The following is a 25748-nucleotide window of genomic DNA, read 5'->3' as shown; positions in this document are numbered from 1 at the left end:
TTTATTGAAATAGGCTCTAGTAAATAGGAATAAGCAAATTACTCGGAATGACACTTGTGTGCTGCTCTGCTGTGCCCTGCGAGACTCGAGTTCAAATAGGCTAAACCATCGTCTGTCACATCACGATGTTGTCACCATCGACGACGGCTGTCAATCATCGTCGACAGACAATGCTATTGTAATATCGCCCAACCTTAGTCTGTATAGGTGATTGATAAAGACCTAGCACACACAATCCTTCAGAAGAATTACTGACAATATACAAACTGTCACAGTCCAAAACATAAAGACATCTCAATTTGATTCAGGAACATGCGCTGGGTTCAATATATGGCCCTCAAAGTTTGTGAAGATTATTTAGATTTTGGGACAAATGCCCTATAGCATGTGTACAGACTGTGCGGGTTCCAAAAAGAAACAAACAATTCCAGCTTGCTTGCATTGAGTGGACAACCACCAGAACTAACTTAATTGCTGTGAGAAACCCTGAGATGAGACTAGCAAACGTAAGAGGGGAGGCTCATTAACCATAGAAGAAGAGTACCATTTCAGACATTATGCATCTCTATGGCCTATTACTACTGGGTCGATATACAAGATGACCCCTTTCACAGCAAACCACACTGATAATTACAGGCTAGTACAAAACCTGCCAAAAACACAGCAAAGCATCTGGATCGATTCAGAACATGTCCTCCGTCGATAACTATGCTGTTCATCTTTGTACAGTATAAGAGCGCCACTACGGCATCAGCCAGTATGGTGTGATTAGTAAAGACAATCATCAAAACCTAACAGAGAAGCAAAGAAACTCCCGAAATTATCTGGGACACATTATCACGTGGTGCCATGAAAGCTTTCTATTGTTCATTACAATCGATCGTTTCAGGAAAAGTGGCCCATCTTCGACAATCGAGACGGTAAGGTAGAGTGTAAGGTGTCCATTATGCCTAGTGGAACCGTTTCTGGGCAACCTCACACCTGGCAACAAGGCACAAAGTGCAAGCGGGTATGAGTGACTGTCTGAGACCAATGATCGACACTGAGGCTCTGTGTGAGACTGGCCTCAAGCATTTTAATGACCGTTTGATTTGCGGTTGGCCACGGGGCGAGCATTCCTTCCTTCCATCGCAAGTAGTACCCACTAGGACCGAGTGACTATGGTCTTCCCTGTGGCTCAGTTGGTAGAGCATGGTGTTTGCAACGCCAGCATGGTGTGTGCAATGCCAGGGTTGTGGGTTCGATTCCCACGGGGGGCCAGTACAATAAAAAAATGTATGAAATGTATGCATTCACTACTGTAAGTCGCTCTGGATAAGAGCGTCTGCTAAATGACTAAAATGTAAATGTGATAGGTGATCATTTCACACGGCATAACTTTATATTGTCAGTTTCCACATAAAACAGTATTGTCCTATGGTTCCCAAGGACCCCATAACCATAAACACTTAAAATAATAAGACTGATATAGCCAAATCAATTTGTGCACTTAGGTTTATATTCAGATTTTAGATACTTACTGTAGTTTGAACAAATAAGACAGATGTTGACCTCGGGGTTAAACAGGTAACAAGCTATTGCGTAATTAGCTAGGTGTTAAGATTTTTTTTGCTACTAATTACTTTGTCACTTGATAAAGAAAAGCCACACACACTAGGAGCTTAGATGCAATAATTTAATAACCTAATAACCAACTAATTACTTTTTCACCTGAAGTGTGACCATATAACTGAGGAAATATGCTGCTTGGTGGTATGAGACGGTCAAATAACTTTTTCATGTTTACATAAAAACGGCAGAGAAACAGCTGTAGAACAGCCTGTTGGCCTGCTCATATCTGGCTGATGATGATGATGCTCTTCTTGCAATGCTTAAGTCTGCATGGCCCATTTATTATTAATGCACTGGAGCGACCGTGCAAAGCAAGGCAACACACTCGCAATAACATGAGACCAAACATGGACCTCGGGGGAAGAAAGGGGCGGATGCCAGTGCGTCCGGCTTACCGATTGCCGTCTCCGGCATGGCGAACAGAGTCTTCTCAGTGGCCACCCGAAACCGCCCATGGACCGAGAGGCCCACACCCTGAAAAGCAGAGAGAGTGTTAGAGTGTGAGAAAGAGAGGGGAAGATAATGAGAGATGGCAAATTAATTCATGATGACTAGAGACAGAGAGTGAGGCAAGAAAGAGGGAAAGCGAATAGATGAGAGACAAAGAGAGAAGATGAGAAAGAGATGAGAGCAAGAGAAAGAAAGGTTAAGTGAGGGACATGCAACAATCCATCAATGGATATGAGTGATGTGATTGACGGAGAGGTAGGTAACAGATTGGAAATGTAGACTGAGGTAAAGGCCAGGCTATGCCCTTTGACCTTCTGTGTGTGTGTGTGTAATGAGCCTCCTAGAGTACTAATGGATAGAATGGCGCTGGAGGGGATGGCTGCAGTTTAACGGGCTCCAAACCAACTGTGCTGTTTTGTGTGTTTGTAACTTATTTTGTACATAATGTTGCTTGAAGTGGACAAAGATGTTTTTCTTTAATGAGTTTGACGAGAAGGATATACTGCTTCTCTGAGACCAGGCCCAAATCCCCGTCATTCGCGTTAAGACGGAAATACAGGGGGGCGGCGATCAGGATGCCTTGTGAGAACTCGTTGGCGAATGGGTAACCCGCCCCTACCATCAGTTCTATTGGCCAAAGTGCCATCACTGGAGAATAAACTCGATGATCTCCGTTCGAGACTATCCTACCAACGAAACATTAAAAACTGTAATATCTTATGTTTCACCGAGTCGTGGTGGTACGACGACACGGAAAATATACAGTTGGCTGGATTTTCCGCGCATCGGCTGGACAGAACAGCTATGTCTGGTAAGACGAGGGGTGGGGGTGTGTCTATTTGTCAATAAGAGCTGGCGCGCAAGCTCTAATATTAAGGAAGTCTCAAGGTATTGCTCACCTGAGGTAGAGTAACTCATGATAAGCTGTAGACAATACTATCTATATTTTTCGTAGCCACCTATTTACCACCACAAACGATGCTGGCACTAAGACCGCACTCAACGAGCTGTATAAGGCCATAAGCAAACAAGAAAATGCGCATTCAGAAGTGGTGCGGGGAATTTAATGCAGGCAAACTTAAATCCGTTTTACCTCTGTGCAGAGGGGGAAAAAAACTACCTCTAGACCACCTTTACTCCACACACAGAGACGCTGACCATAATTCTATCCTCCCGACTCCCGCTTACAAGCAAAAACTGAAGCAGGAAGTACCAGTGACTCGCTCAATACGGAAGTGGTCAGATGACGCGGATGCTACGCTACAGGACTGTTTTGCTAGCACAGACTGGAATATGTTCTGGGATTCATCCAATGGCATTGAGGAGTATACCATCTCAGTCATCGACTTCATCAATAAGTGCATCGACAACGTCATCCCCACAGTGACCATACGTTCATATCCCAACCAGAAGCCATGGATTACAGGCAACAGCCGCACCGAGCTAAAGGCTAGAACTGTCGCTTTCAAGGATCGGGACACTAATACAAACACTTAAGAAATCCTGCTATGTCCTCAGACGAACCATCAAACAGGCAAAAAAATACAGGACTAAGATTGAATCCTACTACACCGGCTTTGACGCTCGTCGGATGTGGCAGGGCTTGAAAACTATTACAGACGACAAAGGGAAACCATGCTGCGAGCTGCCCAGTGAGCCTACCAGTCGAGCTAAATGCCTTTTATGCTCGCTTCGAGGCAAGCAACACTGAAGCATGTATGAGAGCACCAGCTGTTCGGGACGACTGTGTGTTCACACTCACCGTAGCCGATGTTAGCAAGACCTTGAAACAGGTCAACAATTACAAGGCCGCGGGGCCAGACGGATTACCAGGACGTGTACTCAGAGCATGCACGGACCAACTGGCAAGAGTCTTCACTGACATTTCCAACCTCTCCCTGACCGAGTCTGTAATACACACATTTCAAGGAGACCGTCAGTCCCTGTACCCAAGAAAGGTAACCTGCCTAAATGACTACCGCCCCGTAGCACTCACATCGGTAGCCATGAAGTTGTTTGAAAGGCTGGTCATGGCTCAGATCAACACCATCATCCTGGAAACCCTAGACCCACTCCAATTCGCATACTGCCCCAACAAATCCACAGATGACGCAATCTCAATCGCACTCCACACGGTCCTTTCCCACCTGGAAAAGAAAGGAACATCTCATCACTAAGCTAAGGACCCTGGGACTAAACACCTCCCTCTGCAACTGGATCCTGGACTTCCTGACGGGCCGCCCCCAGGTGGTAAGGTTAGGCAACAACACATCTGCCACATTGATCCTCAACACGGGGGCTCCTCAGGGGTGCGTACTTTGTCCCCTCCTGTACTCCCTGTTCACCCATGACTGCGTGGCCAAGCACAACTCCAACACCATCATTAAGTTTTCTGATAACACAACAGTGGTAGGCATGATCACCGACAACGATGAGACAGCCTTTTGGGAGGAGGTCAGAGAACTGGCAGTGTGGTGCCAGGACAACAACCTCTCCCTCAACGTGAGCAAGACAAAGGAGATGATCGTGGACTACAGGAAAAGGAGGGCCGAACTCGCCCCCCATTCACATTGACGTGGCTGCAGTGGAGCAGGCCAAGAGTTTCAAGTTCCTTGGTGTCCACATCACCAACAAACTATCATGATCCAAACACACCAAGACAGTCATGAAGAAGGCACAACAACACCTTTTCCCCCTCAGGAGACTGAAAAGATTTGGCATGGATCCTCAAAAAGTTCTACAGCTGCACCATCGAGAGCATCACCACCTGGTATGACAACTGCTCGGCGCTACAGATGGTAGTGTGTACGGCCCAGTACATCACTGGGGCCAAGCTTCCTGCCATCCAGGACCTATATAAGAATAATAGCGAAGACATCAAAACTATGAAATAATACATATGGAAACATGTAGGAACTAAAAAAAAAAGTGTTAAAAAAAACTGTGTTTGAGCCAATCAGTTGTGTCATGACAAGGTAGGGGTGGTATACAGAAGATAGGCCTATTTGGTAAAAGACCAAGTCTTGGCAAATGGCAAAACAGCTCAAATAAGCAAAGAGAAACGACAGTTTGTCATTACTTCAATGGCCAGCAGCCCAGTATGTCGCACTGAAGGATGATTTATATACAAGGACCAAATTAGCTTGTAGTTAGGGACTTTTACAACATATTTGACCTCTAACTAGCATGAAATTGTGTATGAATCTATATTTCATGAAGTTCTGATTACAATTTTTATAGAATGTGAAGGGTAAGGCTTATTTATGAAGTGTTGTGCGTGTAAACGGCCGTTGAAGGACATTCTCTTCTTGTTTGGTTCTCTGAGTCATTCCTATCGAATCAGGACACCAGAGATAGAGAAGCAATTAACAAATGGATGGAATAAGAGTTGTCTGTCTAGCCAGCTCTAACCAGGCTTTCCTCCGAAGTGGAAAATACCACCCATTGACATGGCTGTGCAGACTCTGGAGACGGGAGTGGAAAAGCAGATTCCCCCCACCAAGGTTCAAGGAGAATCCTTAACAGGATGGAATCTGAGGCTGTATATCTCTCTACTTTTTATAACGACGGGAACTGCTGGTCGGAATGAAGAAGCATGAAAGGGAAGCGCTTCATTTAACATTCCATGAAATGAAATCATACCCATAAAAGTAAAGGAACAACATGATCTATCGGTACCACCAAATTACACGTCCAGGGTACTCGGATTCCTGGGAACATAGGATTTGTCCAAAAAAAAAACTTGTCAAATACACAGTGTAGCCCAGGCCTAGCAAATTTCGTTCTTCACATTCTATGACTTCATCAGGAGTCACTGAGGTATTCTCATCTACAGTATATAGCTATTAATACTCTGCAGAAGTGTTTTTCCACACCTTTATAGGAAAAAATATCCATGTGGATGATAGAAGCGGACACTTCCCAAAACAAATCACTGACTCTTTATTCCACTTTCACTCAGCTTTGCATCTTTACTTTAGTAGTTAAGTTGTAGTAGCCTACTGCTCACTAGAATGGCATCAGAGGCAAAGACAATTGCAAAGTCATCAAAAAGAAAGGAGGACCAAGGCAGTCTTCATATAAAGAATTAAAATGCCTTTATTAGTATGGCATGTTCAATAGAAACAAGGTAAAAAAAAATCCAACGCGTTTCGGCTGCATGGCCTTCGTCAGGGAGTACAAAGAAATAATACATGTCCTCTTTTTAACAGCTTTTCCAATTAGCCCTAATTTGAAGAGGGAGTGGTTACAAAATTGATTGGACACACCTAGTAAGCAATACTATACACATAAAAAAGTGAAACACTGTAGCTGTGCCATCACAAAAAAAGGAAGATAATACAACTCCAAGCCAGAGGCACTAGAACACCCAGCAAGGTAGTTCCAACCCTAAACATGTCTGGGAGAGATGTCTCTTTGTCCGTCCAATGTAGAACACCTTGCAAAGTGGAAACAGACTAGTGTCAAAGCTGTTGAATTGGAGAATCGTTTCTTGAATCGGGGCTACAGCGTCCAGGTCCTGAAAGATGCAGGTATAAGGGCTGGATTACTTGACAGAGAGAACTTGTTGCGAAGGGGAGTGCCTCGTGATACATCAGAGAGAGTGTATTTTGTTACAAAATACAGTACTGAAGCAGAGAACATTAAAAGAATCATTAAAAATAATTGGGGAATCATCCAAAGTGATACTCTACTACGCCAAGTCTTTCCTGAGCCACCAGTCATAAGCTTTAAAAGATGTCCTACCCTATATGACAAATTAGTACACAGTTATCTTCCGGCTGACTCTCAAAAAACTTGGCATGACCACAAACCCAAGGGCTCTTTTAAATGTAACCAGTGCAACCATTGCAGAAATATTGCACAGAAAAAGTATTTTGTAGACACAGCTTCCAAAATGGAGTATTACGTCAAGCATTTCATTAACTGCAAAACCACTAATGTCATCTATAGATTGGAATGTCCACTTTGCAAGGTCTTCTACATTGGACGGACAAAGAGACGCCTTCAAGATCGCCTAGCGGAACACAAGTACGCCATACGGGTAGGCAATGACGACTACCCCATGGCAAGGCACTATAAGTCCATACACCAAGGCTACCCTGCCTCCCTACAAGCTATGGGTATTGATCATATTCCGGCCTTTATTAGAAAAGGGGACCGTCTTAAACAGTTAAACCAAAGGGAAAGTTTTTGGATTTACAAACTACAGGCCACTAAATACCCTGGTTTAAATGAAGATTTGGATTTCTCACCATTCCTGTAGGGTTGTGATAGGTCCATTTGCTGTCATCTAGTGGTCTTTTTTCTCAATTGCCCTCAGCTATGTTTAGACTGTTGTTGTTCATGTTTTGTTGTGTTCAAGTGTACTAGGGAATATATTGCTTTCTTGTTCTTGACATCTCTCCCAGACATGTTTAGGGTTGGAACTACCTTGCTGGGTGTTCTAGTGCCTCTGGCTTGGAGTTGTATTATCTTCCTTTTTTTGTGATGGCACAGCTACAGTGTTTCACTTTTTTATGTGTATAGTATTGCTTACTAGGTGTGTCCAATCAATTTTGTAACCACTCCCTCTTCAAATTAGGGCTAATTGGAAAAGCTGTTAAAAAGAGGACATTGTATTATTTCTTTGTACTCCCTGACGAAGGCCATGCAGCCGAAACGCGTTGGATTTTTTTTAACCTTGTTTCTATTGAACATGCCATACTAATAAAGGCATTTTAATTCTTTATATGAAGAGTGCCTTGGTCCTCCTTTCTTTTTGATGACCAATTCACCCCCTTTACCAAAGAGCACCTTCTGTCTACCAAAATGTACTATTGTGTACCTCAGTAGCGCTTCCCTTCCTCCTTTTTCTACTAGACAATTGCTAAGTATTCCCTTTGAAGTCAACAAAAAGCTGCAGGATTTGACAATAGTTCATTACAATCTGGTCTTTGTGTGGAATTATCTGATTATCCCCATTATCTGATGAATGCAGGAGAGAGGGGCAGGCTAATCTAACTATGACTGAAACAAGGTTAAGGGATTTCCTTGTCTTTTCAACAGGAGTCTAAATGAAAATGAAAGGAAAACCCCCTAAGGAGAAACTAAGGGTCTCTGTTAGAGTCGACTCTCCCTAAATGAAACACACAGATAGTATTACAGAGACATTAATGAACAAGAAGGCTTTTCTCCGGGAGGTAGGTAAAGACTGCATACACACAACTAACCAGGGCCAAATCTCAATCAATGAGCAGCCATTACTCCCAAGCTTTAGCCACAGAACAGTCCTCTCTGGTCTTCCCACAATATTAGAGCCTTTCAATAAATATGGAAATGTACCGCACTCTTGAGAAGGAGCTGAGTGCACTCTACCAGCCATTATTGTGGTGTAAGCACTTCTCACACAACCACTGTCTTGCTGTTTCAATGTAAGGCACCCTTCAGACTATAAAGGCATGCTTGGCAGAGGGTTGTTAATAAGATTATCAAAAGATCTGCGCTTGATTGCGCAGAGCAACTCAATCGTTAGTGAAGCATTGTATTGCATCAGTATTTACCTGTAATATTCTATTCAAGGGAGACATTTGAGTACCGTTACGTGATGCGTCATCATGACATCGTCAGCTTTTTTCTTACTAGCTCAGACTTCGCTGATATCGACTTTATTGAGGGAAATGCACTTACTATGACTGCGGCGTGGTTTTCCCACCTAGCCGTCTTAAGATGAACGCACTAGGTGCAAGTCGCTCTGGATAAGAGCGTCTGCTAAATGACTAAAACGTCAACCTGACGTCGTCTTTCCTGTAGCTGTACATCCTCCGTTTACATAATAGTTAGGAGACACAGGATAAGGAACAGGGATGATCTAGCTAGAACGTCACTAAGATATTACCCTCTGAACGGAGTTGGGCATTCATCATGCCATGGCATTAGATCATCTGGTATTCATCACCTTGGCACACGTGCCAGTAAGCCTTTACAATCACAAGGAAAATTAGCCTGGTGCTAACACGGCATCAGTGCAAAGTAACTGAATACAGTAAAGGATCCCCTTTGACACAGAAAGCAACGAAAAAGTCACACTTACGTAAACACCTCTACCTGCTACTTTACTAACATTGATAGGAAGGTCCTGATAAAGGACTCCATCTCAGGTAGCAATAGAGGGGGGGACAGTTGTTAGCATAGAGCTTTATTTAGTCCCAATGGAAGGGCTTAGGTGTAGTCCTCATTCTGCAGCCTCACCCTAAATCAGACACAGTCATATCACTACACGTGGGTTGTGTTCATTATGAAACATGGAGGGACTTATTGGACTTGTCCAATAAGAAATTCTCATTTACAGTTGAAGTCAGAAGTTTACATACACCTTAGCCAAATATATTTAAACTAAATTTTTCACAATTACTGACATTTAATCCTAGTAAAAATCCTGTCTTAGGTCAGTTAGGATCACCACTTTATTTTAAGAATGTGAAATGTCAGAATAATAGTAGAGAATGATTTATTTCAGCTTTTATTTCTTTCATCACATTCCCAGTGGGTCAGAAGTTTACGTACACTCAATTAGTATTTGGTAGCATAGCCTTTAATTGTTTAACTCGGTTGAAACGTTCCGGGTAGCCTTCCACAAGCTTCACACAATAAGTTGGGTGAATTTTGGCCCATTGCTCCTGACAGAGCTGGTGTAACTGAGTCAGGTCTGTAGGTCTCCTTGCTCGCACACGCTTTTTCAGTTCTGCCCACTCATTTTATATAGGATTGAGGTCAGGGCTTTGTGATGGCCACTTCAATACCTTGACTTTGTTGTCCTTAAGCCATTTTGCCACAACTTTGGAAGTATGCTTGGGGTCATTGTCCATTTGGAAGACCCATTTGTGACCAAGCTTTAACTTCCTGACTGATGTCTTGAGATGTTGCTTCAATGTATCCACATAATTTTCCAGCCTCATGATGCCATCTATTTTGTGAAGTACACCAGTCCCTCCTAGAGCAAAGCACCCCCACAACATGATGCTGCCACCCCCGTGCTTCACGGTTGGGATGGTTCTTCAGCTTGCAAGCCTCCCCCTTTTTCCTCCAAACATAACGATGGTCATTATGGCCAAACAGTTCTATTTTTGTTTCATCAGACCAGAGGACATTTCCCCAAAAGTACGATCTTTGTCCCCATGTGCAGTTGCAAACCGTAGTATGGCTTTTTTATGGCGGTTTTGGAGCAGTGGCTTCTTCCTTGCGGAGCGGCCTTTCAGGTTATGTCGATATAGGACTCGTTTTACTGTGGATATAGATACTTTTTTACCTGTTTCCTCCATCATCTTCACAAGGTCCTTTGCTGTTGTTCTGGGATTGATTTGCACTATTTGCACCAAAGTACGTTCATCTCTAGGAGACAGAACGCGTCTCCTTCCTGAGCGGTATGACGGCTGCATGGTCCCATGGTGTTTATACTTGCGTATTATTGTTTGTACAGATGAACGTGGTACCTTCAAGCATTTGGAAATTGCTCCCAAGGATGAACCAGATTTGTGGAGGTCTAAAAAAAAATTCTGAGGTCTTGGCTGATTTATTTTGATTTTCCCATGATATCAAGCAAACAGGCACTGAGTTTGAAGGTAGGCCTTGAAATACAGGTACACCTCCAATTGACTCAAATGATGTCAATTAGCCTATCAGAAGCTTCTAAAGCCATGACATCAGTTTCTGACATCTTCCAAGCTGTTTAAAAGGCCCAGTCAACTCAGTGTATGTAAACTTCTGACCCACTGGAATGGTGATACAGTGAATTATAAGTGAAATAATCTGTCTGTAAACAATTGTTAGAAAAATTACTTGTGTAATGCACAAAGTAGATGTCCTAACAAACTACAGTTTTGGCAAGTTGGTTAACAAGAAATGTGTAGTGGTTGAAAAACGAGTTTTAATGACTCCAACCTAAGTGTATGTAAACTTCCGACTTCAACTGTACATCTTCCGTAACGACTATGACCCAGTTTTGGGAACTGTTTTGACCTCACTAACAGATTAATCAAACATCCGAATGCGAACCATTCCAGAAAAAGCATCTGGGGGTTTGGGATGAACACTGTCTATGCCTGATTTGATAGACTACAACGTCTGGCAGCCACCAGCAGTCCCTCCACATCCTAATAAAAATTTCAATGAACAAATGTCCAGAGAACTGCTGAAAAATCATGCAGATGTAGTAAAACAAGCAGTTCAAGGCCAGAAATATGCCGTTTATCGATCCAATACCGACAGTCAGCTAAGATCAATTGTCACATGCAATAGCGAATCATCAACCTGACACTACATCAGTAAATTATCATCATCAGAAGACAATGCATGTTGCTGCAACATCAAAGGCTCAATACAATGTAAATGCAAACGGAAGTGTGTCCTCCTCTCCTTGACAGCCACCTTTTGTCAAGGATAGTAATGTGTATCTTACCGGAGTCCTTTGCAGAAGAGTTTTGAAATCTGCCACACCCCCTTTGAATCAGATTTTGTTTTGTTCGGAGAAGAAAACCATGCACATGTTTTAAAAAAAAATATGCTACTTATCATTTTATCTATATAGTGTCTTGAACATCAAACTTAATTTATTTTGGGATACGCCCCTGTAAACGTAATTTGCCTGATGACAAGCGAGTGGAGAGAGAATCTAATTTCATACTCATTTCAAGCTCATTTTTCCATCCACGTCCCTCTCTGCCTCTTCTCGATAACCTTTGAAAAGTAGGCGAGAGAGGACACAGGAGTTGAACAAATCCAAATGAGAAAAAAACCTATGTAGATATTGCTGGGTGAACATTGCAGGCAAGCACATCAAACAAGGGGTAAAAGCAAGGGTAAGGGCATGAAATGTAACAATAGGAATACACCTACAGAGTGATTCCTCACAAAACCAGGACAAAAGACAACCATGATTTCATGAAATGTTATCCATAGAATGTTTTTTTGGAGGAAGGATTGTTGACATGTATTTGACATTTGTATGTAAAAGCATAATTGAGAAATCATTTATCAAAGTTGGCCTTCAGAAAGTATTAATACCCCTTGACTTATTCCCCCAAAAATTGTTACAGCCTGAATTGAAAATGGATTCACATCATTTTTTTCTCACCCATGTATATACAATACCCCATCATGACTGTGAAAACATGTTTTTAGAAGTTTTTGCAAATTTATTGAAAATTACATAAGTATTCAAACCCACCAGTCAATATGTTAGAATCACCTTTGTCAGCTGAGTCTTTCTGGGTAAGTCTGTAAGAGCTTTGCACACATGGATTGTACAATATTTGCACATTATTCTATTTTAAATTCTTCAAGCTCTGTCAAGTTGGTTGGTGTTCATTGCTAGGCAGCCATTTTCAAGCCTTGCTATAGATTTTCAAGACGATTTAAGTCAAAACTATAACTAGGCCACTCAGGAACATTCAATGTTGTCTTGGTAAACAACTTGAGTGTATATTTGGGCGTGTGTTTCGGGTTATTGTCCTACAGAAAGGTGAATTCATCTCACAGTGTCTGGTGGAAAGCAGAACGAACCAGGTTTTCCTCTACAAGTTTACCTGTGCTTAGCTCCATTCCGTTTCTTTTCATCCTGAAAAACTCCCCAGGCCTTAACGATTGCAAGCATGCATACCCTTAACATGATGCAGCCACCAATATGCTTGAAAATATGCAGAGTGGTACTCTGTAATGTGTTGTATTGGATTTACCCCAAACATAACCCTTTGTATTCAGGACAAAAAGTCAAGTACTTTGCCACATTTTTTGCAGTATTACTTTAGTGCCCTGTTGCAAACAGGATACATGTTTTGGAATACTTTTATTATGTACAGGCGTCCTTCTTTTCACTCTGTCAATTAGGTTAGTATTGTGGAGTAGGCCAACAATGTTGTTTATCCATCCTCAGTTTTATCCCCATCACAGCCATTAAACTTACTTTCTGGCTTCATGGTGAAATCCCTGAGCGGTTTTCTTCCTCTCCAGCAACTGAGTTAGGAAGGACCCCTGTAAATTTGTAGTGACTGGGTGTATTGATACACCACCCAAAGTGTACTTAATAACTTCACCATGTTCAATGGGATCTTAATGTCTGCTTTTTTTATTGTCTACCAATAGGTGCCCTCCCTGGTCTTTGTGGTTGAATCCATGCTTGAAATTCACTGCTCAACTGAGTGACCTTTCATATAATTGTTTGTGTGGGGTACAGAGATGAGGTAGTGACTCAAACATCATGTTAAACACTATTATTACACACAGAGTGCAACTTGCACATTTTTACTCCTGAACTTATTTAGGCTTGCCATAACAAAGGGGTTGAATACTTATTGACTGAAGACATTTCAGCTTTGCATTTTTTATTGATTTGTAAACAATTCTAAAAACATAATTCCACTCACATGATGGGGTATTGTGTGTAGGCCAGTGACAAAATATCTCAATTTAACCCATTTTAAATTCAAGCTGTGAAGTTGGTGTTACCCAGGCCTTCTTTAAAAGGTGCAATATGCAGAAATCGCTCCGTCATTTCCCGGTTGCAAAAATTCTAATAGTTTGCCTAATTCCAGTTTATGTGACAAAACAAGCAAGTATAGTGGAGGGAGTCATTGTACCATCTAAACCACTGAGAAATATTTTCAAAAACATGTATTTTCGGCTGGTGTACAAAACAAAGTAAAAGACGCAAAAACGAAACATAAGAACCGAAGCATAGAAATAGCGCACATTGAACAGATCTACATGTTCTTAAACTTGCTTTCAATGAGAAATCTATAAATCCATTTCTATGTCAATTTGGTCAGCTCACCCAAAAAGTTACATATTTTTTATGTTTTTATTTAACCAGGCAAGTCAGTTAAGAACAAATTCTTATTTACAATGACGGCCTACCCCGACCAAACCCTAAACCAGGACGATGTTGGGTCAAATGTGCGCCGCCCAATGGGACTCCCAATCATGGCCGGTTGTGATACAGCCTGGAATCAAACCAGGGTCTGTAGTGACGCCTATAGCACTGAGATGCAGTGCCTTAGACCGCTGCGCCACTTGGGAGTCCCAAAATAATATTGCAGCTTTAAGACTTCATAATGTTTTATCTGTTAGTGCTACAAAGCAGACATTGGTGCCACATGAAGGTTTTCCGCTTGCTCTGTAATACGAGTATTGTTTTGATTCCATTAACTTTTTTTTGACATTGATTCATAAATATTGAAAAAAAAATCATTTTGGACTTGGCTAATGTTTCAATATATTGTTGAACATAAAATACTGTATGGGCATATCAAAGTTCTAGAATGGAATTTCTTCTACGTTTACAGTTATGATCCAATTTGTAAGCATTGCCAACAGAGTGAATGTGAAAATGTATTCAAAAAATGGTCACCCTCTGCTGGTGATTTGCAGAATTTGCAATGATACAAGTAAAAAGGAGGTCTGCCTACTATCCCAATTTTTATGTATACAATGGGCCATAACTTGAAAACTAACACTCTGGAACTTTGATACGCCCGTAGAGTATATTATGTTCAATAATATATAGAATCATTTGTCAAAATGTGTCCAATATTTTAAATAATTTGTCCAATATTCATGTTTATATTTTTTCTATATTCATATATTAATGTAAAACAAAGGGGAAAAAAATACTGCTTGCTCTTCAATATGAGTAGTAACGCTTCATACGACACCAATTTCTACTTCGTAGCACCTACAGATGAAACATTATGGAGTCTTAAAGGAGGCCTGGGTAAGGCCAAAATGTCACAAATATACTCACTTTTATTCATTATTTTTCAATTATGCTTTTAGATACAAATGCATGTCAACAATCCTTCCTCCAAAAGGACCAATGGATTGTATTTTGTGGAAAAGTGAGGAATCGCTCTACAATGTAAGACCGATACTGTCTTCCAAATGCAGGGATCGGGTGAAATTGTGAAAACACAATTTGAAAGTGTATTTTGTGATAGGCAGGCAATGTTTAGTGAAAAGAGGTGTGTGAGGTGTGTGGATGGAGTGTCATCGGTTAACAGTGCTAATAAATTGTGTCAGTATAGCCTAGCCCAGTGGCTCTGTTGTGTTTGATTAGGCCAACAGGTAGTCCTTGTTTGCTGCGTTAGACCGGGATGTGGGAACACCCTTAAAAATCTGAAAGGGCAATAAATCAAGCCCTCATTTAGGACAGATAGTTCTGATTGGACAGGGCTAAAAACTTCCATTAAACTACTGCTTTCCACCATCCAACCACTGAATTTATGCCTTTTCCCAGTCGTCTATCGCTAGACATCCACACCTTCACCCCCATGGAAATATACAGAGAACAAAAGTGAAGCCCTAAAGTATAAACAATAGTGATAAAGATGATAAAGCGCCCCTTACTGGTGTGTAAGTCATAGACTGTTCTCTCTGCTACCGCACGGCAATCGGTACCGGAGCGCCAAGTCTAGGACCAAAAGGCTCCTCAACAGCTTCTACCCCCAAGCCATAAGACTGCTGAACAATTAATCAAAATGGCCACCGGATTATTCAAATTGACCACCCCCCTCCATTTGTTTTTTTACACTGCTGCTACTCGTTGTTTATCTGTGCATAGTCACTTTACCACTACCTACATGTACAAATGACCTTGACTAACCTTACCCACGACATTGACTCGGTACCGGTACCCCCAGTATATAGCCTCGTTATTGTCATTTTATTGTGTTACTTTTTATAATTATTTACTTTAGTTGATTTGGTAAATATTTTCTAAACTCTTTCTTGAACTGCACTGTTGGTAAGTAAGCAATTCACGGTAAGGTCTACACGTATTCGGCGCCTGTGACAAATAGTTTGATTTGATTTGTTTTAAGTCTGACCCTGTACAAAAAGAGTCATCTGAATGAGTCCAACCCTTTCATATTCCACAAGAACATTGACATATCTGTGTGTGTGAGAGAGAGAGAGATTTCTCACAGCTTTCTGTGACTCCACCCTGCCAGAGGGATACCGAGAACAAACACACGACACCATTCTACCCGATGGACACACGCATCTCGTCTGTGCTCAGAGACCTTGGTGGGCAGCCGTGAACATGCAGGACACAAGAGGACGGGCAGGGACCAGGGAGGAAGCGACAGTCTGACAGCTGGGTGGGACTACTGTCACAGTGTCTCGTCCATCATACGTCACTTATAGTGACAGGCTGGGCAGAATAATGCACTACTGCTGTAGAATTACAGACGTGACTTGACAAGGATCTGTGTGGATCGAAATGTGTTGTTACAACAAGGTACGTATAAGTGAGACATTCTATAGTCCTATATTCCAAAACAATCTACTCATATAAAAAAAAAAAGATGCTGTGGCTTGTACTCTAATATCAGAAAGACCTATAACGGTATGCTTTCATGGCTGTATTGACTGCCTTAGGCATCAGCTCAGGATATGACTACCATCTGTGTAATTCTAGCTAGTGTCTCTCCTCCTCTAGCAAACTGCAGGACAACAAGGTATTCATTCCCATTCCAAGCGAGTCTAAATACCTATTTTGGATGCAGCAGTTGTTAGCTAGAACGCTGATTCTCATTGACCTAGCCAAAGAGCCATTTTACTGGTTGAAGTTTAAGTATAATGCAGTTCATTTGCGATGATGACACAAAGCTTATATTAAGTACAACATTCATACGAGCCTTAAAAGTCAATTATAATCCCAAAGTAGTGTGAAATGCACTCATAAGCAACATGTAAATAGAGGCTTTTTTGTTGCCGGTCTATGAGAACTCCCCCATCTTCTGCAACCAATATGGCTCACGTCGCTCTCGTGCAGCAGTGTTTGCAAACACACGAGGGTGATGTGAATTTATAGGGACAAATTATACACTAGAGCAACTGACGGCCCATGGGTGATTTTACTTGGCCTCCCAAGTTTTCTGAGCGGGGGGAAATAAAAGACTAAAAACACCAGCAAATCAGCTCAAAGTGATTTTAATTTTGAAAATAGGTTCAAAATTATTCCCACGCATAATAGAGAGATGTATGTGATAGTATACAAACATAAGCAAGGTTTGAAATTATTATGTTTTAGTCAAATATTATATTGGTTTGGTCTTCTTGCGGTCAATTTGCAGTCTGACTTTTAATTATGCGCTAAAAAGAAAATCGTCCCGCGGCTGAATCTAGTTTATGATCCCTGCTCTAGAGGGCTTCATGTAAATTAGTTGTATACAGTTTAGCTATGATCAAACCTGAGAGTACATTTTAATTTGAAGTGAATGAAATACAAGCACTTGTGAAATACACGAGTACTCCCTTGACAGATTGAGGGCCGCTGAATCAAAACAACAAAAATCCATCAGTATTTCTTCCACCTCAGTCCCATAACTTAGCAAATTAAAGAACTGTAATACTGCTGTGGACGGTAATCTAATGCGCGCACAGTACAAGTGTTTTCCACCAAAGGAAAAATCAGTCCATGTTTGTGGTACATTGTCATTTCAAATAAACCTGAAACTGGGTCACTGGCAATGGCTCAAAGGCTTAGCATTCTCACTTTATTTCAGCACGCAAAAAGGGACATGATATTCACGAAATGACAGCATATTCAAATACCCACTCTAGTTTGGGAACCATTTGCCATTTTGTTGGGTTTTGCCAAACCACATTTGGGTTGAGAGACCCTACCCCTATGTTTTTATGTTGTTCCATCATTTTCCCCCCTCCAAGAGAGATTACAGAGACAAGCTGCCGTGACAGAACGACCACCAGGATCACAATACATCCCTGCCACTCTGATCCCAGCAAATGATGTTAATCATGCCCTCTCATGATGCCATCTTGTGGTGAAAACGTGCACCACAGCAATAACATGCAACGTCATCTGTCTGTATGATTAGTGATCTGGGCCAGAAATTGTAACCAAAATTGTTTGTTTTTTAAAGATACTCACCCCTCCCATTGTTATTCCATCAATAAGGGCCACATATGGTTTCTGATATGTTCCTTAAAAGATCAAAAAATATATAAGTCAAAACAGAACAGATAGCCAAAGGAGGGAAACTGGTGCTCCCAAGATACTAAACATAACTGGTCCCATCAGAGAACATGGATGTACAGAATGGTCCGTCCTCGTAGATTCATAATGAAACCCAAACGTTATGTGATACACAGGCATATTGTTTGTTCTAAAAAATGTTTCCCCTCTAGCAGAATCATGGAAGAGGCGAGATCGGGACACGTACCAATAGTATTGTTCAGGATGTATTCTTCACGGAAGAAGTTCTTAGCAAGGGCATCTCCTATCTTCCCTGCTTCAGTCACAGCTAGGAGGAAATGTGATTACAAAATGCACTCAGTAGAGATAAGACCCTTTTGAAAACGAAGATGACATGCACAGTACAAATCAAGATGCTGTGCGAGTACGCGTGTGTACTCTCGACAATCTGTTATTTACCTATGATGTCTCCACCAGCACAGAAGGCTTTCCCACCGGCTCCTTTGACAATAACAATATCAGTCTCCTTGTCCGTCTCCCATTTCTACAATGAAACATGCAGTAGATTCAAAACAGTTTGAGTACATTATGTGGATCAAGTCAATTCTGACTGCTATCCAAGTTTACACGTGGTACATTACAAGGTATTACGTTGCCCATTGCAATGCCCATGTAACCCTGATCGCATTCAAGCTATGCATGTGTGTTTAGACATTGAAGCATTTCCAAGGTCCACTTTCCATTGCCATTAGCCCTTTACAGTCGTACCCGTATACGGGTTAGAAATGGCAGATTTGGGCACTGATAAACACCTAAATTAAATTGGAACGTAGCGGCGGTACAGTAACATGCTATACATGACGTCAGAGCTCTGGGTTTTGACTGACAGCCGATCTGAACTTGAGCCCCCATCCCTCCAGGTAATTGGGCAACTTTTGCACATTTGTTGTTTCCTAAGTGAGGAAAACGCTGTAAATTCAGATGACTATTTATTTTCAAAGATGAAACATTGAGGATTATAATAAATACCGTTGCACCTACCCCACATTTTTCAGGAATAGTCTTATCATGTTACTGAATGTATCCAGAGTGTTTACAGATTTCGTTATCAACAAATGCAGCGAAAAGTACAGTAAATGTAAAATGCACATAAAATCAACAGTGTAATGTTTTGGATTCAGTCTTGTGAACTGTTGTGTACTCACCGTTGTCCTAATCATTTTCGCATCATCGCCAAACTGTTCCCTTTCAAATGCTACCATGGTTATGCATATGCTTTTCATATTTGTTCTGTAAGACACTCTTCAATGTATTCTTATCCATTTAGGCCAATTCCCACAAGTGTAAAGGGTTAAAACAGGTTCTGAAACGTTTGAGATGTTGAACGCAACCTTACCTCGCCCTGTGGCCAGAGGCCTTAACAGTAAGCCACATTTAACAATTTGCAACATTTAATGAACTACTCCTACAAATGGCTGCTGTTGTTCGCAGCAGGACTGATATGGTTGCCTGTCCTTGCACCCTGTCCCAGTGACAGTTAGCCTAGTCAGTGTTAAGTAACTATTGCTCACCTTGAGCTGGGGGTACATGAGTCGTATCATGTTCATGTTGAGGGCGTTCAGGGCTTTGGGGCGGTTCAGGGTGATCACCCCAGCATTCCCCACTTTCTCCACCAGTATCTCAGCTCCCGCCTGGCTCGTCATCTGCCACCAAACACACACACAGAGAGAAAAAAGGCAATGTAACACGAGAAAACACATGTAGGTATAGCAGTAGGACGAGCATGACAGGTTTGACTTAAACTCCTGAACCATAGGAAGAGGATTTCTATTCTATACAATAAAGTGGTGCTGTTACCTACCGTAGCTATAGCTTAACGTGTGTGTCCATCTCTCGCCCCTTCACTTCTGTGGAGGGAGTATTACCACACATATAGCTGCATAGCTAGCTAACTGTCTTACAGAAGAATTAAGTGCTTACCATTTGCCCTCGAATTCTTTGCAATCTGCAGAGGGACCTAAATCTAAAGACAATACAAGAAAGATGTGAAAATGGTGACAGAGATTAAATGTGATTAAACCCTATGAACACTAAACTTGGACATACTGACCTCTGTTATTAGGCAGGGCAAACCTGATTTGGTGATTTCTGGTATATCGTCAAAATACATCAAATCGCAACACGTTTTTTGGACTCATTCAGCAGTTTTTACCTGATTAAGTACAATACCATTGGAAATTAATGTTGAAGGTAGAATGCGGCCATCATTACTTGTATTTTTTTTAAAGCATCTTATAAAAATGCACAAGCACCAAAGCCCTATCGTTTTGACGAGTGGCAATAAATCACGAAATAGGTGGAAATCTGGTTATATACGCTGTTGAAACTAACACAAGAAAAACATGGAAACAGGAGATTTTTTTTCTCTTCTCACAGGTTAGAGGACAACCGGCAGAAGACAGTCAACTATAGTTCAGAGTGTTAGATTTTGATACGCAGCGCTGTTTTGTCAATTACTCATATCAATTTCACATTGATATCAATAGAGAGAGGGCGGAAAATGAGGATGGACATCCTATTAAAACTAGCACAGCTCAAAAACCACACGGAATCGGGGTATTTTATATCACTGGCAGTGGACAACTTGTAGAAGACAACCAGCCACACTTTGAAGCGTTGCATTTTGAATGAGGTGGGTCATCAACGGGGTAAGAGTAACTCAACACTTGTGTGTTAATCACTCATCATTACATATTGAAATCAATAGAACGAGGGCAACATTTTTTGGTTGTATGTTCTGTTTAAACGTACATTATGCAAAGGTCACATGGAAATGTGGAATAACTTATATGTTACCCTTCCAATGAGCTTATCATATAAACTACAACGCGAAAAGTACGGTTTACTTCCCTTTTAATCATGTCAGCACAGGTAACAGCCGATTCAATTCACTTAAACTATATTTCTTTATTTCCCATGGGCTTCACCAGAGTACTCCCTAGTGGCTGGAATACAACTGTATTAAACCCCTTACATATACATTGGGTTGATCTAACAGGTTGGTTAGATAAATATTTGTTGAAGGCTGCTATCTATATTTTGGAATGGCAGATGTTGATTTCGGGAGTCTGCCAAAGGGAACAAACCACTTTTTCTGTTAGTTAACTCAAACGAATCACGACCCACCTTAGAATATCAACAGTGACGACGGTTGGCTGCTATTTTAATGACAGTTTGTCTGTCAAATCCGTGTATTAGTATGTGGCCAGCGACATTTATAGAGAGACCACCCCGAATTATTCGTGAAATACATTTTTTATAGAGTTCTAAGTCCTGCGACCCCCCATCACTAGTTTAAGCATTCAGAGATTTAAAAAAAATGCTCTGATGCACAATTTAACCAGGTGCTCTAGAAAGAGCTCCCATTGTGACTGTGCAGCAGCCAATTCATTCGACTTCCCTACTGTTACATTGGCTCACAATGTAAGAGGTGAGGTAGATGACAAGGCTTGATTTATTTAAAAAGCTGTTTATTCTACCTTGCATTATAATAAGGACTAGCTAGAAAGTACAGTCTCTTTGGAGAAACACAATTTGCAATTGGAAGACTAAAGCCTTGTTCACACTGCAGGGCTTAATGCTCAAATCAGTTTGGTTTGCTTGCTAGGACACCAGCACACACTAACCTTCGCCGCCGCACCCACCGCCTGCCGAGTTCTGCTCTCCTGCAGTTATTTGAACGTTACCGCGTGGGTAATCACTACCCAGTAGTGCCACACGAGAGTTGAGTAAGCACTGGCTAGCTACTTACCTCGCCCTAACGTTAGCAGAATTGCGTGAAAGCAGTGCACGGCAGGCGGGGGTCGAAGGATACTGTGTACCGGTGTCCTCTAGCCCAGCCTCTTTCTTCTTCGGTGGTGGGTTTCAGTGGCTGGCAGGGCTTGACATTAACTTTTTTAGCCACTTGTCCTTTGGACAAATTTTTTACTTGTCCAAATGCTGAAGTCACTTGTCCCAACGAAAAAAAGGTATGTAACACCATCAGCCAAAAGGGTGACTGAAAATGAGTGAAGTATATAGTAGGGATCAAAAATAACTTTTTATTTTATTTAACTAGGAAAGTCGGCTAAGAACAAATTCTGATTTACAATGACGGCCTACAGACCCATAGTCCACTTGTTAAACTTGTTCCACAGAGGGCTGAGTATTTGCGGGTTTTCGCTCCTCCCTTGTACTTGATGAATTAAGGTCACTAATTAGTAAGGAACTCCCCTCACCTGGTTGTCTAGGTCTTAATTGAAAGGGAAACAGAAAACCCAGCAGACACTAGGTCCTCTACGGAATGAGTTTGACAACCCAGCCATAGACGATGTTATCGCCCCTAGCGGCCATCCAAAATAAAGAAGGGGGCAGATTATTTTTCTTTTTTTTCACACTACAGACAGCAATATCGGTCACTAATACAGGACTAGTAAAGCCCCAATGCAGTACTTGTGAGAAGAAAAAAATATTACTTTTTTATTAATCATTTAAAAAAATATATTCCGATTTTTCAGAGGGTGCTGCAGCACCCTCAGCACCCCTATTTTGCGCAGCTATGCCAATCTGGCTACCTGTGTGTGCAGAAGCACGCAGATGAGCCAGTGACATAGTCAACGAGTCTCGCTGGCTGTGCGTCTTGTGAAGGGTTGTAAAATCATCCTGGGTTGCAGAGCAACCCTGCTGTCCTCAGAACTGGATAATTAGAAACTGATTTCACATTTTTCCCGTCATCCTCCTCTCATATTAGGCCTAGGCTACTATATGCGTTGTAGGTAGGTTGCACATTGCTAAAATAATATGGAAATAGGCCTAGCCCAACTATACATTTCTTTCATAAGCATTCCTCAGCTGTAACCTAAGTTCTTTTGACTCCTCATTTGATTTTTCCATCTTGGCATTGTTTGCTCAATTTCACTTCTTGTGGCCTAAAATATTTGTAATTCAAAATAAATATGCGAATGAGAATAGCATATACTCCGACTAATTATTCCCATTTAAAAGCTTCACCTTTTGGTCATTAAACACTATTAGTATAGTTTGGAAATTCCTCTTCATAACTTTAATTTCTCTTAATGCTTTAATGATATTTCAGTTAGTAGGATTAGGCTTTTGGTCGTTTGGTTTGCAATAACAAGGAAGGATTTATTTTCTGGACACGCATGCATAATTTCTGTCTGAAGGTTTTGTTAAATTTCTCATTTGATTTTTATATCTTGCTATTGCTTCTTTTGTCTCTCGATATTACTTTAGGTCTCCCATGTTTTGGAGTTATTAAAAAAAGCACTTAAAACTCTGAGGTAGAACTAGAACTCCGTTTGATTAATTCATTGTTTGATCATGAAGCAGCATGGCAGGAGAAATCTAGCACGCAATTAAACTGAAAGAGTTTCTTAATAGGCCAAGTCATATTCATTTCAAATTGAGAGGAAATAGAACATTTGGGCTTTTACAAAAATAAGACACCGGAGTGTCTGCTATAAAAATAGACTTTGGCTATTGACCCAGATCATCCAACATTTGAGAGGGAGAAGAAGAAAAAAAAACATTCTGACCGGATATTTTGCGCTGCTTTGGTGAGACTCTTAGCTCTGTCTTTGTTCTCTTGCTTTGTGTAAATATAACATATTTATTGAAATAGGTTATAGCAAATAGGAATATAGGCAATTTACTCAGAATGTCAACCACACACTGCCCTGCGGCAGCACAGCTGCCTGATCAGAGTAATTGTTTGATATTGTGATTTTTTTTTTACTTGCTCCGGACCAGCCTTAATGTCGAGCCCTGGTTGGCATCCTAAGTTGGTGCATTTCCGCCACCGACTGTGCTGGAGTATGAGCCAGAGAGCGATAGCAGCCTCAATGGTAGTGGGCGCAGCATAGTAGGTGTGGCATGTAGTAACCGCAGTCAGCAGATAGACATTATTGGTCCAAACAGCAAGTTACTTTTGACCAAATAGGATGTGTGTGTGTTCAGACAGCAGTCATTTGCTGGCATGTCTACGCTAGTTATCATAGTAACAACGGGTGTGCGTGCAGTGGTGTAGACTGATTGGTGCTGGTGCTCATGCTTCCTATCACTCACAAGTTATGTAGCAAGCCAAGGTGACAACAATGCCTGCCATGAACGTTTCCCAGTTGCTTTGAATGTTAAAAATCACAGTGTAAGACCACTTTTAAAGCCTCAAAGGATAAGATGATTGAACTTTCAAAACAAGTCATTTTTTTGGCTAGCCACAGCAGTCAATTAGCTAGCTAGGTAGCAGTTTAGCTTTTAATCCCATTCACTAATGTGTCTGTAAATAATTAAGCTAGTTAGCTACCACATGTTTTTTTCAAAACTGTCAGAGTAGCTAGCAAGTAACAAGATATGCCAAATAACAGTCTAAAAACCACTTCTGGGCAAAATAAAAATCAGATTTTCGCATGGCCAGGAATCAGATTCGTATCGGATTTCAAACCTATAAAGGTGGTTTGAAATGTGGCTTGAAATATGATTCCATGTGCTTTTTGGCTGTTAACACAGCAGGAAAAATAATTCTGATTCAAATCAGATAAGCAACATTTTTTATTTGAGTCACTCCAATGTGAACAAGGCTTAATGGGTTGACGAATGCAATGTCAAGATATTAGCTACTGTAATCATGCATGGAGAGTTGAAGCACCATTGGGCAGCAACACAACAGTCTACTCACACAAACTATTTTTTTTTTTAAAGTATCACTTTTTCTCCCCAATTTCATGGTATCCAATTGGTATTAAAATCTTGTCTCATCGCTGCAACTCCCATACGAACACGGGAGAGGCGAAGGTCGAGAGCCGTGCGTCCTCCGAAACACAACCCAAGCGCAGTGCTTCTTGACACAATGCCGACTTAACCCGGAAGCCAGCCGCACCAATGGGTCGGAGGAAACACTGAACACCTGGCGACCGTGTCAGCTTGCACTGCGCCCAGCCCGTCACAGGAGTCGCTAGTGTGCGATGGGACAAGGACATCCCTGTCGGCCAAACCCTCCCCTAACTCGGACGACGCTGGGCCAATTGTGCGCCGCCCCATGGGTCTCCCGGTCGCGGCCGGCTGAACCCAGAATCTCTAGTGACACAGCTAGCACTGCCTTAGATCACTGCACCACTCGGGAGGCTAGACAAACTATTCTGACAGTGGATTTGTCAGAAGATACAGAACCTACTGTTATGCTTGTTTACACTGAGCTGCACTGGGGTCGGAACGCAATCATGGTTACATCTCACGCCGGCACCACGGCAATGATGTATCTAAACCCTGGATTGAGGATGCTATGTATTGGCCATTGAGAGGCTTTGAAGCCACCGGTCGACCATATTGGCACTCCCAAATAGAACCAGTCCACCATTACAATGAATGGAATTCTATAGCATTTCTATGAAATGTTTCAGGGACAAAATTACATGTATTTAAGTATTTTTTTGTTGCAGTGGGGCCATAACATTTGTACTTAAAAAAAATAGATACTTTAAGGAAATGTGTATATATATATATATATATATATATATATATATATATATATATATATATATATATATATATATTTTTTTTTATGTTAGGCTTACATAATTTTAAAAAGTATGCATTAAGGTATATAATAGAAAATGAATGTAGACATAAATGCATTTCTATAGCTTCCAAAAATATTTTTTAC

At 41.3% G+C, this 25748-nt stretch overlaps 1 protein-coding gene across 1 annotated transcript in view; it reads right to left on the bottom strand.

The window, feature by feature from the left end:
* The window catches only part of hibch (3-hydroxyisobutyryl-CoA hydrolase), a 50446-nt gene that overhangs the window by 24281 nt on the left and 417 nt on the right, over positions 1–25748 (bottom strand). Inside the window, exons 2-7 of the mRNA XM_029710897.1 lie at positions 20012–20054; positions 19603–19734; positions 18491–18575; positions 18279–18359; positions 17987–18039; positions 2007–2085 (exon numbers count right to left, since the gene is read on the bottom strand). Of these exons, the coding sequence (XP_029566757.1) occupies positions 2007–2085; positions 17987–18039; positions 18279–18359; positions 18491–18575; positions 19603–19734; positions 20012–20054 (473 nt within the window). The remainder of the gene's footprint in view (positions 1–2006; positions 2086–17986; positions 18040–18278; positions 18360–18490; positions 18576–19602; positions 19735–20011; positions 20055–25748) is intronic.

The sequence above is a fragment of the Salmo trutta genome, chromosome 24 (genome assembly GCF_901001165.1).
Source record: "Salmo trutta chromosome 24, fSalTru1.1, whole genome shotgun sequence".
Lineage (NCBI taxonomy): Eukaryota > Metazoa > Chordata > Actinopteri > Salmoniformes > Salmonidae > Salmo > Salmo trutta.
Note: the sequence above shows the minus strand (reverse complement) of the source record. Positions and strands in the feature narration are given on the sequence as shown.